At 35.3% G+C, this 20,149-nt stretch overlaps 3 protein-coding genes across 3 annotated transcripts; 1 reads left to right on the plus strand and 2 right to left on the minus strand.

Moving 5' to 3' along the window:
* Positions 1-3,269: 3,269 nt before the first annotated feature.
* LOC132170176 (cytochrome b561 and DOMON domain-containing protein At5g47530-like) lies at positions 3,270-5,041 on the plus strand. Its single transcript, XM_059581067.1, has 3 exons — positions 3,270-3,893; positions 4,370-4,624; positions 4,748-5,041. The coding sequence occupies exons 1-3, from the start codon at positions 3,270-3,272 to the stop codon at positions 5,039-5,041; spliced, it is 1,173 nt and encodes a 390-aa protein (XP_059437050.1).
* A 670-nt stretch (positions 5,042-5,711) lies between these two features.
* Positions 5,712-9,722, minus strand: LOC132170607 (inositol-phosphate phosphatase-like). Its single transcript, XM_059581637.1, has 12 exons — positions 9,526-9,722; positions 9,357-9,412; positions 9,188-9,238; positions 8,712-8,792; positions 8,469-8,572; positions 8,289-8,373; positions 7,797-7,851; positions 7,647-7,690; positions 6,730-6,798; positions 6,541-6,641; positions 6,348-6,404; positions 5,712-6,052 (listed from the first exon to the last, which is right to left on the minus strand). Exons 1-12 carry the CDS (start codon positions 9,536-9,538, stop codon positions 5,956-5,958), a joined length of 813 nt encoding a protein of 270 aa, XP_059437620.1. The 5' UTR covers positions 9,539-9,722; the 3' UTR covers positions 5,712-5,955.
* Positions 9,723-12,064: 2,342 nt separating this feature from the next.
* On the minus strand, positions 12,065-17,653 carry LOC132170728 (inositol-phosphate phosphatase-like). The gene is made up of 12 exons (XM_059581812.1): positions 17,313-17,653; positions 17,143-17,198; positions 16,950-17,000; positions 15,053-15,133; positions 14,810-14,913; positions 14,630-14,714; positions 14,146-14,200; positions 13,994-14,037; positions 13,083-13,151; positions 12,895-12,995; positions 12,702-12,758; positions 12,065-12,405 (listed from the first exon to the last, which is right to left on the minus strand). The coding sequence occupies exons 1-12, from the start codon at positions 17,323-17,325 to the stop codon at positions 12,309-12,311; spliced, it is 813 nt and encodes a 270-aa protein (XP_059437795.1). The 5' UTR covers positions 17,326-17,653; the 3' UTR covers positions 12,065-12,308.
* Positions 17,654-20,149: the final 2,496 nt, after the last annotated feature.

The following is a 20,149-nucleotide window of genomic DNA, read 5'->3' on the forward strand; positions in this document are numbered from 1 at the left end:
TATTATTATTATTATTATTATTATTATTGTTATCTTGGACCACCATATATTTGACTATTGAACATCAGTCCACATTGAGCCCTTTGTTTTGAAAGAAACCACACACCCCTCTATCTTTTTCATTAAATTTAAAGCTGAAAATGTGAGTTCACATCATTCTTAATATATAACAATATAATCATTGCAAAATATAAATATTTTAAACGTAAAAGCATTATAATCCTTAACTTAATCATGCAATAAATTATGTGAAATATATTGAATATGATATAAAGGTCATGTAATTAAGCTTTTTAATTATTAATGAATAAATTTACTTACTTATCAAGACATCTTTAATATGGCATGTGGCAAGATGATTAGATACTCGATGGATACGTGGCTACTAAAATGACAGTCTAATGCAATAATTCTTATACGTGGCGTGTCGATACATATGATATGTGGCATCCGACCTAATGCATGGCATAGTGTGGCTTTAGACGTGGTTTGCTGTTGTGGCATGGTGGTCTGGTGTCAGTTGCGATTTGCTGATGTGGCACCAGACCATTATGTTGCAGGGTTGACACATGGCATTGTTGTGAGGTTGACTCGTAAGTCGTAACATAATTTTGTGCGCATGATATTGTTTTTAATTCTCAAAACATAAATATTAACAAACCGCTCAAATATAAAACATTCATTAAAAACACAACAACTTCTTTTGCATTGATATCACATAAAAACACAATTTAAAAAAAAAAAAAAAAAAAAAAATCCAGAACACATTAATAAACACAATGTTTCAATCTCTACTCTCAAAGCATGAACACTGCTACTCCACCAATTAAGAATATGGATAGGAAGTTGAAGTTTGAGAACATTCCCAAGCCAACAACTTCAATTTATTATTGATTCTCAAAACTATTAGAAGCACAGACAGAAACATCAAATTAATAAGCTAGTATATATGTAGAGTAGGACTAGGTACGTACCAGCAGGATAACTATATATATGTTTTTTTTTTATAAATATATTTAAGTATGGTTTTTTTTTTGGCCAGGGAGGGAGAAGGAGAGCTTCTGACTAGTGACACCTCCGCTTCATCAACGTGATCGCCAGTCGAATTAACTACCTTGAAATGAGAACTACCTTATTATTGTTCCCCCGCAGGTGTAGGTAACATTGCAAGTATCACTGATACTGAGGGAGATCTCATGCACGGGTCTCATGATGAAGTTAGCGAAGGCTGGCAAGAGATAGAGCACTTCACAGACGCATTGGCTGTCCATCTGCCTCGCCCAACGACAACAATCGTGTTCCCCGGGGCCCGCTTCATGGTGGCTATGGCTATGGTGGTGGTGCCTGCTTTTGTGTCCGTGCTTGTGATGGTGCACCTGATGGTCCTCTCCATCATCATCATCATCATCATCAGGGGGGGAAGGAGGGGTCACCGGCCTCAAGGGGAGCCGGGCGCAGGCGTAGTTGGCGAGCGAAAACTGAGACGCACAAAGCGGGCGGGGAACCGGCATCTGGCCCTCCGACATGGGCACCATAACCATTAGAGCAAAGAAAGTTAAGATAATAATCATGCCTTTTTTTAAGGTTGCTTGTAACTGCTGATTGGCCATTGCCTCTGTTAATTTATATACTTGCATTCATTGGCTCACTGTTTTAGTGTTTACCAAGAGAATGAGGCTTACTTTCTGGTTAGGTTCTGAATGGTTGAGTAAATAGAGGATTACAAAGAGGATGAGGTTTGTTAGGTTAGAGCAGCTTGTCTGCCTCATTCTCTTGGCAATCTTCTATTTTATTCAACTATTTGGAACCCAACCACCAATTATTGGTAACCAGAGACTAATGAATGAGCAACTAATCAGAAGCCTATTTCTCCTCCTGCAAATCCTATCTTTGCTTCTCTACACAAAAAAAAAATTACTTTTCATGTGTGTTTTACAATTATAAACTCGCTTTCTTTACTAACCGCCAAGTAAATCCAACTATCGGATGATTAAATTCTTAAATCATATAATTATAATCGTCTAAAAATTAATTAGTCACTATGAAGTTTGAGCTTTGTTCAATCCTCTATATGAACAGCAATGATCTTCCCCTTTTCCCCCACTCCCACTTTGAATAAAAAAAAAAAAAAACAACAGCAATGATCTTCCCCTTTTCCCCCACTCCCACTTTGAATAAAATAAAATAAAAATGAACTGCAATGATCTTAATTGAAGGAAAAAAAAAAAAAAAGAAGCCAAAAGATATTTTTATTTATTTATTTATATATATTTTATATAAGGCCGAAAGACGGTTTTAGATATCGCGCAAAGAACATACGTGATCGCCCAAGATCCTGCGGTGTTGTCGTTTTGTGTCAACTGTCAACTGCAGACATTACAAACTCGAAAAAAAAAATATCATAATATTGCGATCAAAATTCAGTATTTTTAATAACGAAACTTCCCGTGCCCAGCTTTTGGTGAAGATTACGAGAGAGAAACGACAACGTTATGCGGCTACACGTGAACACCAATGGCTGCCTGCAGCCTCCATGGGCATTCTTCCAGCCTGCCCTGGAGACTCAACTATAATTTTTTTTATTAGGGGCTTAAAAAATTAATAAATAAATAATTAAGCCTTGTTTTTAATAGAGTTTTTTTTTTTTTTTTTGTCAATTTAGTGTATCAAATCAACATCTCTTTAAACATTTGAGAATTACATGTTTTATTAAAAATACATGATATAATTAAAAATGCACGTAAGAATCTTGTTCTAATGACTTATATAATTCTAATAGACCAAAATTAAGTTGATGCGAATCTGACACAAACCAATATGAAATTAACAAGTTAAATTTGAAAAATTTAACTAGTTTAATTAAATGAGTTGAGTTAGGATTAAACCATATAGTCGTATATGACACAACTCAAATCTGACACGCAACGTTTAGGGTTGCCAATTTTTGACAAGGCTAGTAAATCTAATACAAAATTAGTTAATTAGGGTCGAGAAGTCTAACACGTTTAATTAAATTAGTTAAACACTTGAGAAACTGCAAACCGTGTGTATTTCATGAATCATGGGGGTGTAGTTGAGTCTGGCAGAAGCAGGTGTACGATTTCGTGGAAATGGAAGCTCCCCAACAGAAAGGCCTACAGCAAACTCTTATAATAATCACCTCTAATTTCCATTATCCCAACGCATCCTTAACACTTGTTTCTGTTTCATTGCTGCTTAACTTAGTCTCACCATTATTATCCCTGCAGCCTGCATGCAGGCGAGCGAACATGTTCAGGCGTGTGCTTGTAATTTCCTCTCTTCTTTTGTCTCTGTTTCTCTCCTCCTCCTCCTCCTCCTCCTCTGCTCAAACATGTGAGATGTACGGCTTCTCAAGCAACAAGGTCTTCAGCTCCTGCTATAATCTCCCATGTCAGAACTCTTTCCTGCATTGGAACTACAACTCATCCTCTGGAAGCCTCCAAATCGCTTTCAGGCATCTAATGCTGACGTCCAGATGGGCTGCGTGGGCCATCAACCCCAATGGCTTACAGTTACAGACCGCCATGATTGGAGCACAAGCAGTTGTTGCTTACCAGCTAACCAATGGAACCATGAGAGCCTACACTTCCCAGATCAAAAGTTATGCCACCACCATGCCTGAGGGAAATCTGATTTACAATGTCTCTGATTTGACGGCAACTTATGCAAATAATGAGATGATTGTTTATGCCACCTTGGCTCTGCCAATCGATACCACCACTATCAACCAGGCTTGGCAAGAGGGCCCCGTTACAAATGAAAGTCCAGGAGCTCATTCTTTTGAAAATGATAATACTATTTCCTTCGGGACCCTCAACCTTCTTTCCAGGCAGTATGCAAGAGCGGAAAAATTACAAGCCTTCAGCAAAAATGTGAGTAATTGAGTTTCTTTTACAACCAATTCTGGGATTTATAAACATCTAAATCACCGGTTATCCTAAAAGCTTAAACTGATAAGAAGCTTTTAATAGGTGAGGCCTAACACGTGGAATATTAATTTAAATATGGTGATTTAACAGAGTCTATATTCAATTTCAGGACCTTTGGCTTTTCGAACCTTGACTCTGATACCATGTTAAATTACCAGTTATCTCAAAAGTTTAAGCTGATATGAAGAAATAATTTTATTCACTTAATCATTACTTTAACATATATGATGTAGTTATCATGTAAAAGTAAAACCTTTGTATGGATTGCTCAATTTTTTTTCTCATCCTCTCTGTTTTATGTTAAGGTATTTCTATTTGAAATCAATTCTGGCATGACTCTGTTTTGGGATTTCTTGTTTAGAAAGTGCTGTTCAAGGCTTTGACATGTTCATATTGCTCTTATTGGAATGAAATTTCAGCTGCATGGAATGGCAAATGCAGTCAGCTGGGGAATCATGATGCCTGTTGGTGTGATGATAGCAAGATACGCCAAGGTATTCAAATTTGAAGACCCTGCATGGTACAAAATTCATGTCATCTGCCAGAGCTCAGCTTATGTTGTTGGAGTTGCTGGATGGGCAACTGGTGTTAAACTCGGCAGTCACTCTACATGGGTCGAATACAGAGGGCACAGAACACTTGGCATTCTCATATTCATCCTTGGAACACTTCAGGTACCCAAAAGGTCATTCAATGTTATTATTATTATTATTATTTTTTTATATAGATTTGGTATAAAATTTTGGCTATTTAATTATGTTTAGCTTAACTAAGAGAAAGATTTGCATTGTGTTTAGGTGTTTGCTTTGGTTCTAAGGCCCAAAAAGGATCACAAATACAGATTTCACTGGAAAATATGTCACTATTCAATTGGATATCTTGTTATTCTTCTCGCCATCATTAACATATTCAAAGGATGTAATATTTTGAAGCCCCAGAAGACATATAAGAATGCATACATTGGCTTCATTGTGGCTTTGGCTGTCAGTGCTGTGTGGTTGGAAGTGTTTACTTTGTATGTTTTTTTGAAGAGGAGGTCAGAAAGTGCTGCCAAAAAGCCTCAGGGATTCAATGGAGCAAATTGGAGCTAATGGTTAGGTTGTCCGAATTTTGAAAGATTAAAAAAAAAAAAAACGTACAAAGAGAGTTGCGAAGGCTCACCTACCCGAGCAAATGGGTCTAACATCTTAAGTTGTCCGAAGCAAATGGATCTCGCTGCTGCGCTTCCGCTTCTCTTAAGCTGCATGAATTTTTGTGAAGTTCGAGAACCCAAACATAGTTTAATTAGGCTATTTACATACACTTATTTTATTCATTTTCTTTTTACCTCTATGCTGTTGTACCTTTTTGTAAATTTATGGATGAGGGCATTTAAAGTACCCCATGTACGGAGACTAGAGGTGATTATTCATAGAGTTATACAGATACATGTATAAGTTACTTCATATTATATTATTTATTATTACACCTATGTTTTGTCTTGATTTACTGATTATTTCCATCTCATTTCCCTGTTTCATGCTATTTTATATTCAACTTTATGAAATAACTAAGCATTGATTCTTTACAAGTGTAGCAGTTTATATGAACCCCTTCCTGGATTAACAGTTGCATTAAAGTAGTCAGAGCTTTTGAGAACCAGTCAAGCCCATTTCAGGTATAGAACATTTTGTAATTCAATAATGAGAAAAAAACGAAGGAAACTTATATAAACTGGATGCAACTATAATGTTAAACCAATAACTCTCATGGTAGACGAAATAATTTAAAGCAAATTTATATAACCAACCATGTGAGCTGTCATATCAACTGATTCCACAAAGAACTTGGCACAGTAAGGCCACATGAGAACTTGAGGAATCACTGAATTTATCAACTATCTCTCAGCAAATGGAACATGAAGGAATTATAAATAGGCAACCATTGATGCCTTTTGGAACATGGGAATCAAACAAAACTAGATTGAAGAAACTGCATTCCAGATTTCATTGATCAATGTGTTTTCTCATTCGGATTGCCGCAAAGCCTCAACAAATGCATCCTTGACGAGAGGGTTTGAAGCTGCTACTCGCTGGGCTGTGATGTCAAAATCTTTACCAGATCTGATGGTAACAACAACCATCAAATGTTAATATAGGTAAAATATTTGAAATTTTCTATAATTGTGAATGCTTCTAAAGTTAAAAGGCAAACATGTTTATCATGGCCTGAAAGTTGTGCACTTTGCTAAACCAACCCATTGCATGTCCAACTCAGGAATTGATATGTGAAAGCTCACAAGATGAAGATCAATGCAAGTTGAAGGTTACAATGGAAGAATGCTGATCCTCTGCAGAACCTTCCATATTCCCTTTATCAAGAAAACAAGAAGAATGCACATTTAAGAATGTTACTTACGGATCATATACAAGGCCTCCAGCTTCTGTTACAATCACAGCACCGCCTGCCACATCCCTGAGTACAAAAGCAGACTATGTCAATCACAAGTCATGCCAAACCTCACTTAAAACACACAATATTAAACCAAGAAGCAGACTATCTAAATCATGGATCACACCAAAGACCTCGCTGAAAAATTACAATATCTTACCAAGGACCCCCAAAGCCGAGTTCAAAAAATAGGTCAAGCCTTCCACATGCAATTCCACAGAGATTTAATGCACAAGAGCCACTCATTCGAAGGGATCTCACCTGATCAAAAGAGAAACTAGTATCCATAACGCACAGCAATGCAATGTTATAAAATTCAATAGCTTCTGAGGAAAGTTTATAATTTTACCTTGGAAAGTAGGCTATTAATCCTATTTGTAGAGGCATCCAATGTTGACTTATCACGTTTTGTCCCAGCCTGCTCTTTCAGGATAAATTTTGAATTCAATGCAACACAGTGAAATCTGAAATACATTCTGAAAGCATGTATTTCTGAAAGACAAATTTTGATAGCAATGCATGTGCGTGTGTTTCTGAGATGCACGATTTTGGATTTTAGCTTCTCGCATAATCTAATACAACGGAAAGACGGTACGAAGCAGGTTTTGTACATTCACTTGCTATCAAGCAGGGGCACATTATATGTATGCTCACTGGGGTTCTTCAAAAATAACTAAACAAATAAGTGGCAAGTCAGGTTGTAACATTGCAGTTTTTTAGTACCAATACCAAGTTACTACCCAACTAAAGAATACCAGCTAACATAACTGCAAAATGTGTACTTGTGATTCCGCATTATATCCCTATCCATGGACAGTGAATGAAAGAAAAATGGCAGGGCCACCACATTCCAATATAGCGTATTCTTGACGAGTACTATCATAGACATATTTTATTGTTCCTTTTCCCACTTTCTGCTCTTTTTCCTATTATTTTCGGTTTATGGACAAGGATCAGGGCGTACCATAGAATAAACTAGTTCCAAGATTTGGGACTGACTTTAAAAGTTTATGGTGACTTTGGCCAGAGTCTTATTTTGCTTGATCTTTAGCTTGGTGGGACATTAAAAACCTGAAGCATCGACTCCAGACCCCTGAGACTTTTAAGATTGTTGGCTCATGTCCAGTGACAAGCATCGACAACACTTATATGATATGATGAAAAAGTACTACAATTCCTAAGGCTTAGAAGAAGATGAGAAAAGCATAATAACTTTCGTCTAATAGTCTTGCATCAAAGAATCAGTTCCGCTGTATACTCACATACCTCGGTTGCAAGGAGAGACTTCACAAGTTCACTTTGAGATGATGCTGCAACATTGTAAAATATAAGCATGTCGCTGTTAGAGTTTCCTAGGATTAAAGAAAAAAGTGAGAGAAAAGCGCAAAACCATATGATTAAGAAAAGCAATCTCACCTTTTATAGGGTTCCCATTCAGAAAAGCACCATTTCCATGGATGCCAGTAAAAAGCTACATATCATAAACCCAAATTTACAAATAGTATAGCCAGTAGTACTTATAGAAACATGTTTATGAACTATCAAATTCAAAGAGAACCACACGTGCCCAGGCAACCAGGTGCTCAAAGAGGCCCAAACACCAAGTCAGCCAAGAAGAAAAGTCAAAATGCCGATCATACAAATCTCTGACCTCCAACAGGTCAACTTGATCAGATCAGAGTATGACAGGGAGAAAACACTGATTACTTGATTTCTCACTGACAATTATGTTAAGTGCTCCTCTGTCTGTACATACAACAGTCCGACAGCATAAAGCTGACACAGAAATTCAGTGGACATATTTCACGGGCTAAAGTGGATGCGGCCGTGTATAACTCTATGGCATTGACAGAATGGTCATTGGTTGACCACTTATGTTAAAAATACATGGAGAATTAGAATTCTCACCTCATCCATTATTGGATTGTAAACAACACCAACTGTGGGAACCTTTCCAATTGTAAGACCAATAGAAACACACACGAAGGGAAACCTACAAATAATTAAGTTGCGACAGTAAAAACAATGAACATGACTGAATATACAAACAAGAAAGGATCACCAACAATCTGAGAAAGTGATATTTACCCATGGACAAAGTTAGTGGTTCCATCCAGAGGGTCAACTATCCATGTTGGTTCATCAGTCAGATCCACAGCACCATAGGCAGCAGAAGTTTCTTCACCAATGAACTAAGAAGAACGCCAGTTGGAGCCAGTAAGAAATTATTCAAAAAGAAAGGAAAATTAACGGTCATTCTTAGGAGGTAAATACTAAATTTTGATCATTAATTGTAACTTTCTTGATGCATAGAGAAGAATAGGTGTTAACCTTATGTGTGGGGTAAAGCTGCTTGAGATGTCTGAATATGAGATCTTCACATGCCTTATCAGTTTCGGTAACCAAATCCACCTGCAGTCCATAACATACACTTTAAGATTACAAGTTGCTACTTCTCTAAATTCCTTTTTCCATCCTCAAAACCTTTTTTTTTGCCCTAAATAATATCCCTCACTTAGACAATGCCTATTTAACAAACTTATGGTTCAAAAGGAACCTGTCCACACAATTCTTCATCTTAAACTATTGACGCTGTGCTACCATCCACTCTCTACTATCTCATCAACACTTGTAAATTAGTTCTAATCATTTATTGGGCATGCTGCATGTGTATCAAACAACATTTATAATTCCATAACTTTTAATGATCAGATAAGAAGCCAAAAGAGAAAAAGAAAAGCATAAGATTTGGCATACCAAGTATAGAAGAAAAAAACTAAATAAAACCTTCAAAACTAAAATCATACCACGCCTTTATGCTCCACATGTTTGGTTTTATAGAACCCATTACGAATTACCTGCAAAATTCAACATTTATGAGTCTCAATAGAAAAAATGATGAGGAAAATGAAAATACATATTTAAAAAGAATAATAATAATATTAAAAAAAAAAAAAGGACTTTGAATTAACAAACCTCGCCAGCCCTCTTCGCTGCATCGACAGCAGAGGCGAGGAAGTCTGAGAGCGAATCTGAAACTCATAGAATTTGGAGAAAAAAAAAAAAAATTAGTAAATAGATACCAAAGAAAAAGAAATGCATATAGAAAGTGTGTTTGTGTGAGAAAGAGATTGATGGGTCCTACCATTTTGGGCCATTTTTGAAGTGTGTGGAAGAGAGAGAGAAAGAGAAAGAAAATGAGGGAAAGTTAGATGAGTCGATGACGATGATATAAAAGGCTCTGCCTTTGCCTCTGAGCTTTAACGTAGCACGTTCTCAAGTCTCAAGCAACAAAAACAAGAACAACCATGTGTTCCATGTGCTGTGCTTATATAGAAAATTAATTTGGAAAATTTTCTTTTATATATATATATGTTCCTACAGTTGCTGAGATTCACTGTAAATCTATAATGCCTCGTTCATAATAAAACGTGTCGTTTTAGCTTGTAAGGCATCCTTACTGCTATCATAAAGAACTATGAATATGCTTATTGGATATTCTTACCACCAATTAATAGTCAGTTCCTCCTTTTAGGACTCTCATCTTCGTTGCTTTTCACAAATTCATTCTTTTGTGACTATCTTAAAGCATGTCTATTGTTTAATACACAGAATATAACCTCAAAAGGAAGTGGTTTTTCTTATGAAATAATTATTTTTTTTAAAGAAAATAAACAGATGTGAATGTGTCACCTAAACAATAATGTTAAGAGATGACACTTGCAAATGTTGAATATCATTTTTTTTTTTTTTTGGTTGTACACTATTGGTGAGACTGATTATTCTTCTAAAAAATAAAATGAATAGCTATTTGTGGAAAATCAAAATGAAATTTTTCAAAAAAAAAAAAAAAAACTCATTATTTTTTTTCTCTAAACCCAATTCATGTAAATGATATAAGGAGCATATAGTAATAGGTGTGGTACGGAAGAAAAAAAGAAAAGAAAATAAAAGGTGAATGCGAGGTCTAGTATTTGAATCCAGAAAAATTGGAAATATGTAGGAAACTTCGAGTTGTGTTAGTTGGGGAATAAAGACAATGTGGACTTCTTGTTGGATTGGTACCATCGAAAGACTAAAACTGATGTTTTCAGAACAAACCGATGATACCTGTGAAGTAGGGTTCCTGAATCCTACTTCATATAATTGAGATGATGAGGCCCATTAGGGGGGGAATATGCCAAGATGCTGCTGCCTTGTGAGTTTTGAGAGGGACATTGTCGTATGTTGGGACACGTGTTCCTTTGTCCCTGCTTTGGGCACCTAAGCCAAACCCATCATCATTCATCAGCAACTCAAACTAACCTTTCCCCTTACTCGTTTATTAAAGGGATTATAAACCTTTTTTAAAAAAAATAAAAATTTTATTTTTAATATAAGTAATGCAATCTCATTCAGAAAGTGCATAAGGGTGCAGCCGCGATACGCCAGAAATATACAAGAAAACCCTCTTATCAATAAAAAAAAAAAAAAGGTTTAAAAAATCAGAAAAACTATTAGAAAGCAAGTTATAATGTACTGCAATCCATGTATATAACGCGTAGAACATAATCCTTTTTTAGCTTCACCACTTAAGTCTGAGTCGTGATTTAGAGTACACGGCGTGCTAGGCAAATTTTTTTTTTAATATTTTAATGCAAAAATAAATAAATATATAAAATTTTGCACTGGCGTGCTGAGTACGCCGCGTGCTCTTTTCATTCACCCCTTAAGTCTATATCTTCAAAGCTTCGTTTATTCTGCTCTCAATCTCTCACACTTCCCGAAAAGGATTACAAATACAGATTTCACTGGAAGATATGTCTCTATTCAATCGGCTATTTTGTTATTCTTCTCGCCATCATTAACATATTTAAAGGATGTGATATTTTGAAGCCCCAGAAGACGTATAAGAATGCATACATTGGCTTCATTGTGGCTTCGGCTGTCAGTGCTGTGTAGTTGGAAGCGTTTACTTGGTATGTTTTTTTGAAGAGGAGGTCAGAAAGTGCTGCCAAGAAGCCTCAGGGCTTGAATGGAGCAAATTGAAGCTAATGGTTAGGTTGTCTGAATTTTGAAAGAAAAAAAAAATCATACAAGAGAGAGTTGCGAGGGCTCACCTACCCGAGCAAATGGGTTCAACATCTTAGGTTGTCTGAAGCAAATGGATTTCGCTACCTCTTCTCTTAAGCTGCATGAATTTTTGTGAAATTCAGGAGAGCCCGAACACAGTTTAATGAGGCTATTTACACTCTTATTTTATTCATTTTCTTTTTACCTCTATGCTGTTTTACCTTTTTGTATATTTATGGATGAGGGCATTTAAAGTACCCCACGTACGGAGACTAGAGGTGATTATTCATAGAGTTATACAGATACATGTATAAGTTACTTCATATTATATTATTTATTATTACACCTATGTTTTGTCTTGATTTATTATTATTTCCATCTCATTTCCTTGTTTCAAGCTATTTTATATTCAACTTTATGAAATAACTAAGCTTTGATTCTTTACGAGTGTGTTTATATGAACCCCTTCCTAGATTAACAGTTGCATTAAAGTAGTCAGAGCTTTTGAGAACCATTCAAGCCCATTTCAGGTTTAGAACATTTTGTAATTCAATAATGAAAAAAACGAAGGAAACTTATATAAACTGGAAGCAACTATAATGTTAAACCAATAACTCTTATGGTAGACGACATAATTTAAAGCAAATTTATATAACCAACCATGTGAGCTGTCATATCAACTGATTCCACAAAGAACTTGGCACAGTAAGGCCACAGGAGAACTTGAGGAATCACTGAATTTATCAACTATCTCTCAGCAAATGGAACATGAAGGAATTATAAATAGGCAACCATTGATGCATTTTGGAACATGGGAATCAAACAAAACTAGATTGAAGAAACTGCATTCCAGATTTCATTGATCAATGTGTTTTCTCATTCGAATTGCCGCAAAGCCTCAACAAATGCATCCTTGATGAGAGGGTTTGAAGCTGCTACTCGCTTGGCTGTGATGTCAAAATCTTTACCAGATCTGATGGAAATTCGGCCATCAAACGTTAATATAGGTAAAATATTTGAAATTTTCTTTAATTGTGAATGCTTCTAAAGTTAAAAGGCAAACGTGTTTATCATGGCCTGCCAGTTGTGCACTTTGCTAAACCAACCCCATTGCATGGCCAACTCAGGAATTGATATGTGAAAGCTCACAAGATGAAGATCAATGCAAGTTGAAGGTTACAATGGAAGAATGCTAATCCTCTACAGAACCTTCCATATTCCCTTTATCAAGAAAACAAGAAGAATCCACATTTTAAGTATGTTACTTACGGATCATATACAAGGCCTCCAGCTTCTGTTACAATCACAGCACCGCCTGCCACATCCCTGAATGCAAAAGCAGACTATGTCAATCACAAGTCATGCCAAACCTCACTTAAAACACACAATATTAAACCAAGAAGCAGACTATCTAAATCATGGATCACACCAAAGACCTCGCTGAAAAATTACAATATCATACCAGGGACCCCCGAAACCAAGTCCCAAAAATAGGTCAAACCTTCCACATGCAATTCCACAGAGATTTAATGCACAAGAGCCACACATTCGAATGGATCTCACCTGATCAAAAGAGAAACTAGTACCATAACGCACAGCAGTGCAATGTTATAAAGTTCAATAGCTTCTGAGGAAAGTTTATAATATTACCTTGGAAAGTAGGCTATTAATCCTATTTGTACAGGCATCCAATGTTGACTTATCACGTTTTGTCCCAGTCTGCTCTTTCAGGATAAATTTTGATTAGTGTTGAAATTTTTATGAATTCAATGCAACACAGCGAAATCTGAAATACATTCTGAAAGACAAATTTTGATAGCAATGCATGTGCATGTGTTTCTGAGATGCACGATGTCGGATTTTAGCTTCTCGAATAATCTAATACAAGGGAAAGACGCTAGGAAGCAGGTTTTGTACATTCACTTACTATCAAGCAGGGGCACATTATATGTATGCTCACTGGGGTTCTTCAAAAATAACTAAACAAATAAGTGGCAAGTCAGGTTGTAGCATTGAAGTTTTTTAGTACCAATACAAAGTTACTACCCAACTAAAGAACACCAGCTAACATAACTGCAAAATTTGTACTTGTGATTCCGCTCCCTATCCATGAACAGTGAATGAAAGAAAATGGCAGGGCAACCACATTCTATTATAGCGTATTCTTGTTGAGTACTATCATAGACATATTTTATTGTTCCTTTTCCCACTTTCTTCTCTTTTTCCTATTTTTTCGATTTATGGACAAGGATCAGGGCGTACCATAGAATAAACTAGTTCCAAAATTTGGTAGTGACTTTAAAAGTTTATGGTGACTTTGGCCAGAGTCTTAATTTGCTTGATCTTTAGCTTGGTGGGACATTAAAAACCAGAAGCACCGACTCCAGACCCCTGAGACTTTAACATTGTTGGCTCATGTCCACTGACAAGCATCGACAACACTTACGATATGATGGAAAAGTACTACCATTCCTAAGGCTTAGAAGAAGATGAGAAAAGCATAACAACTTTCGTCTAATCGTCTTGCATCAAAGAATCAGTTCCGCTGTATACTCACATACCCCGGTTGCAAGGAGAGAGTTCACAAGTTCACTTTGAGATGATGCTGCAACATTGTAAAATATAAGCATGTCGCTGTTAGAGTTTCTTAGGATTAAAGAAAAAAGTGAGAGAGAAAAGCGCAAAACCAAATGATTAAGAAAAGCAATCTCGCCTTTTATAGGGTTCCCATTCAGAAAAGCACCTTTTCCATGGATGCCAGTAAAAAGCTACATATCATAAACCCAAATTTACAAATAGTTTAGCCAGTAGTACTTATAGAAACACGTTTATGAACTATCAAATTCAAAGAGAACCACACGTGCCCAGGCAACCAGATGCTCAAAGAGGCCCAAACACCTAGTCAGCCAAAAAGAATAGTCAAAATGTCGATCATACGAATCTCTGACCTCCAACAGGTCAACTTGATCAGATCAGAGTATGACGGAGAAAACACTGATATTGCTCACTGACAATTATGTTAAGTGCTCCTCTGTCTGTACATACAACAGTCCGACAGCATAAAGCTGACACAGAAATTCAGTGGACATATTTCACGGGCTAAAGTGGATGCGGCCGTGTATAACTCTATGGCATTGACAGAATGGTCATTGGTTGACCACTTATGTTAAAAATACATGGAGAATTAGAATTCTCACCTCATCCATTATTGGATTGTAAACAACACCAACTGTGGGAACCTTTCCAATTGTAAGACCAATAGAAACACACACGAAGGGAAACCTACAAATAATTAAGTTGCGACAGTAAAAACAATGAACATGACTGAATATACAAATAAGAAAGGATCACCAACAATCTGAGAAAGTGATATTTACCCATGGACAAAGTTAGTGGTTCCATCCAGAGGGTCAACTATCCATGTTGGTTCATCAGTCAGATCCACAGCACCATAGGCAGCAGAAGTTTCTTCACCAATGAACTAAGAAGAACGCCAGTTGGAGCCAGTAAGAAATTATTCAGAAAGAAAGGAAAATTAAAGGTCATTCTTAGGAGGTAAATACTAAATTTTGATCATTAATTGTAACTTTCTTGATGCATAAAGAGGAATAGGTGTTAACCTTATGTGTGGGGTAAAGCTGCTTGAGATGACTGAATATGAGATCTTCACATGCCTTATCAGTTTCGGTAACCAAATCCACCTGCACTCCATAACATACACTTTAAGATTACAAGTTGCTACTTCTCTAAATTCCTTTTTCAATCCTCAAGTCTTTTTTTTTTTGCCCTAAATAATATCCCTCACTCTAGACAATGCCTATTTAACAAACTTATGGTTCAAAAGGAACCTGTCCACACAATTCTTCATCTTAAACTATTGACACTTTGCTACCATCCACTCTCTACTATCTCATCAACACTCACTACAAAAAAATATGTGTTTTTTGACATGGCAAACAGTAACTTATGTTTGCCACGTCAAAAACTTTTGACGTGTCTAAGTAAGCACGTCAAAAAAAATTTTGTTGACGTGTCTTTTTTTACACGTCAAAAGTTTTTTGACGTGTGAAATTCACACGTCAAAAGTTTTTTGACGTGTGAAATTCACACGTCAAAAAACCTTTTTTAATAAAAAAAAAAAATTAACAATAATTTTGATATAAACAAATATGCATTAACAAACAATTAATGTTAATTAGCATAAAAAATTAATATTTATTGTCATTAGTATAAATTATAGTTTATTATCATTAGTATATATGTATGCATGCGTAAATTGATCAGTCTATTAATATTAATATGATAGCTACACATATTATTTTTCTAAAAATATATAAAACATACTCGATGCATTTATTTTATAAGACCTGCAAAACTCATATGAACTCGACAAACATAATATATGCGGCCGGTTAGTTGATACATTTAATTATATATCTATACATCTAGAATATATGGGGTTTTTTTTTTTATTCTCTAATTAATTTTAATTGGAGAGAATAAATATATATATATATGATGGAGTAAATACTATTTTAATAACATTTAAATAAATAAAATTTTATGAAAATAGTTTAAATAAGACAATATATATATATATATATATATATATATATAAGGAAAAAAACAATGGACGAGTACCCTAGAGTGTGTGTACTTTTTTCAAGTAATATCCATTTATAATTTTAAATAGTACTTTTTGAAATCAATGGCATAAGTGATAATGGGCTTGCACATGCATGACAAGAATGTACGTGATGAGCATTTATTTGATTTTTGGGGTTGCACATGGCTGATCGATTGACAATCAAGAGGGGCGCTCTGCAAGCTGTGTTGCAGAGTACCACCAGATCATACTTCACATTCAACACATGACAGGAATACTGGCATACAAACAAACAAAAATAAATATCTTTGAAATTAGGAAGTGGATTAGATGGTAATTTTATCTGAATCTTGAGTTATGCTGGCCAATATGGTTCTCATGAGCGGTTTATGCATAAGTTTCTACAACTAATATGATCTCTTTGAGCTTAAAGTAAGCTCCAGAGGTGTTAAGTGAGCGAAGTCCTTACAAGCGAGTTTGAGCTTAACTCATATAACTTTGGTTTGTACTCAACTCAATTATTAAATGAAGCATTTCATAAACATAAATATTGACTCGAATATTAAACGAAGCAAGCCCGATTTGACTCGGTTAGGCTCATAAACAGCTCGTATAAGGCTCGAATTGATAGTTGTTCATATTAATATTATTTTATTTTATTTTATTTAGTTCTAATCATTTATTGGGCATGCTGCATGTGTATCAAACAACATTTATAATTCCATAACTTGTAATGATCAGATAAGAAGCCAAAAGAGAAAAAGAAAAGCATAAGATTTGGCATACCAAGTATAGAAGAAAAAAACTAAGTAAAACCTTCAAAACTAAAATCATACCACGCCTTTATGCTCCACATGTTTGGTTTTATAGAAGAAAAAAACTAAGTAAAACCTTCAAAACTAAAATCATACCACGCCTTTATGCTCCACATGTTTGGTTTTATAGAACCCATCACGAATTACCTGCAAAATTCAACATTTATGAGTCTCAATAGAAAAAATGATGAGGAAAATGAAAATACATACTTAAAAAGAATAATAATAAAAAAGAAAAAAAATAATAAAAAAGAAAAAGAAAAAAAGGAAGGACTTTGAATTAACAAACCTCGCCAGCCCTCTTCGCTGCATCGACAGCAGAGGCGAGGAAGTCTGAGAGCGAATCTGAAACTCATAGAATTTGGAAAAAAAAAAAAAAAAAATAGTAAATAGATACCAAAGAAAAAGAAATGCATATAGAAAGTGTGTTTGTGTGAAAGGGAGATTGATGCGTCCTACCATTTTGGGCCATTTTTGAAGTGTGTTGAAGAGAGAAAGAAAATGAGGGAAAGTTAGATGAGTCAATGACGATGATATGAAAGTCTCTGCCTTTGTCTCTGAGCTTTCACGTAGCACGTCCTCAAGTCTCAAGCAACAAAACCAAGAACAACCACTTGTCCCATGCGCTGTGCTTATATAGAAAATTAATTTGGAAATTTTTCTTATATATATATGTTCCTACAGTTGCTGAGATTCACTGTAATGAGGGAAAGTTAGATGAGTCGATGACGATGATATGAAAGGCTCTGCCTTTGTCTCTGAGCTTTCACGTAGCACGTTCTCAAGTCTCAAGCAACAAAAACAAGAACAACCATGTGTCCCATGTCACCATGTGCTGTGCTTATATAGAAAATTAATTTGGAAATTTTTCTTATATATATATATATATATATATGTTCCTACAGTTGCTGAGATTCACTGTAAATCTATAATGCCTCGTTCAGAATAAAACGTGTCGTTTTAGCTTGTAAGGCATCCTTACTGCAATCATAAAGAACTATGAATATGCTTATTGGATATGCTTACCACCAATTAATAGTCAGTTCCTCCTCTTTAGGACTCTCATCTTCGTTGCTCTTCACAAATTCATTCTTTTGTGACTATCTTAAAGCATGTTTATTGTTTAATTAGTACTACACAGAATAAACCTCAAAATGAAGTGGTTTTCCTTATGAAATAATCTTTTCTTTTTTTTCTTTTTTTGGATTCTTTAGCATTTTTAAATGTTCATCTCTTAATAATTTCTTTATTTTTTATTTTTTTTAAGAAAATAAACTGATGTGAGTGTGTCACATAAACAATAATGTTAAGAGATAGACCCTTGAGAATGTTGAATATCATTTTTTTTTTTTTGTTTGTTTGGTTGTACACCATTCGTGAGACTGATTATTCTTCTAAAAAATGAAATGAATAGCTATTTGTGGAAAATCAAAATGAAATTTTTCAAAAAAAAAAACTCATTATTTTTTTCTCTAAACCCAAGTCATGTAAATTGATATAAGGAGCATATAGTAATAGGTGTGGTACGGAAGAAAAAAAGAAAAGAAAATAAAAGGTGAATGCGAGGTCTAGTATTTGACTCTAGAGAAATTGGTAATGTAGGAAATTTCGAGTTGTGTCAGTTGGGGAATAAAGACAATGTGGACTTGTTGGATTGGTACCATCGAAAGACTAAAACTGATGTTTTCAGAACAAACCGATGATACCTGCGAAGTAGGGTTCCTGAATCCTACTTCATATAATTGAGATGATGAGGCCCATCAGGGGGGGAATATGCCAAGATGCTGCCGCCTTGTGAGAGAGACATTATCGTATGTTGGGACACGTGTTACTTTGTCCCTGCTTTGGGCATCTGAGCCAAACCCATCACCAGCAACTCAAACTAACCTTTCCCCTTACTCGTTTATTAAAGGGATTATAAACCCTTTTTTTTTTCTTTTTTTTTTTTTAAATGCAATCTCATTCAGAAAGTGCATAAGGGTGCAGCCTCGATAGACCAGAAATATACAAGAAAACTCTCTTATCATTAAAAAAAAAAAAAAAAAGGTTTAAAAAATCAGAAAAACTATTAGAAAACAAGCTATAATGTTCTGAAATTCATGTATATAACGCGTAAAACATAATCCTTTTTTAGCTTCACCACTGAAGTCTATTATCTTCAAAATTCCGTGCATTCCGCTCTCAATCTCCACACTTCCCGAAAATCTTACCATGCTCACGCTCCACCTGGCCCTTCCCAACTCACCAACTCTCTCACATAACCCACTCAACAACACAGAATGAAATAAAAAATAAAATAAAAAAATAAAAAAAAAAAAAAAAATAAAAACAACACAGAATAAAAAGGTGGCTTTTATAACTTGGTTAAAGGATTCAAACATCTGCATTAGTTTAAGTGCTGCATTAAATACTTCGTCTGACTTATTTATCTACCTTTTGAGAGTACATTTAGATTACAAGAGCAGGATTAGAAACTAGATGGGTATAAATTAAATAGAAAACAAGGTCTCTTGCGTATTGATAGCGTGTCGTGCTGACAGCTGTAAGACTAAAGATTCACAATTGAGTCACAAAGACTCCAATGACTGACATACAACAAAGCTCGCTCATGGGTGGTCTCAAGGCTCTCTAGGTTCCAGGGAAGCAATTTCTCTCACAACTTGAGCTTTGTCAGCCTCAAACTCTTGATCCTCTGCAACAAAAGTTAAAAAACATAAAAATTACTGTAAACATGGTGCCAGCTGCCACACCAACTCTCACACATTGTTAATAATAAGAAAAAATTACAGTTTACCCCTCCAAAGTTGATAGCAATTTTCAATTCAAACACTAAAGTTTCAATTTTTGCAATTCACTCCGACAAAGTTTCAATTTTTTTCAATTCGACTAATATTATTCCAAAATTCCCATATTGCCCCTAATTTTTTTTTTTAAAAAAAAAAAAAAATTTATGAGGAAAAAAAAAACAAATTTGGGAGTGTAAAAATGGCCAGATGGAGAATTTTTTTTTTTAAAAAAAAAAAAAATTAGGGGCAATATGAAAAGCTTTGGATACATTTGGTCAAATTGCAAAAATTTGAAACTTTGGGGGGTGGATTGCAAAAATTGAAACTTTAGTTTTCGAATTGAAAAACGCTGTCAACTTGAGGACGGTAAACTTTAATTTTCCCTAATAATAATGTGTCTTTCTACCTTTATCAGTTTTGAAATCAGCAAACAGCCTTAGAAGCTTGCTTCTATTTGCAATAAGTATGCCGATGATGTCAGTAGGCTTGTTTTGATTAGCAGCAAATAGC

Source organism: Corylus avellana, chromosome ca2 (genome assembly GCF_901000735.1).
Source record: "Corylus avellana chromosome ca2, CavTom2PMs-1.0".
NCBI lineage: Eukaryota > Viridiplantae > Streptophyta > Magnoliopsida > Fagales > Betulaceae > Corylus > Corylus avellana.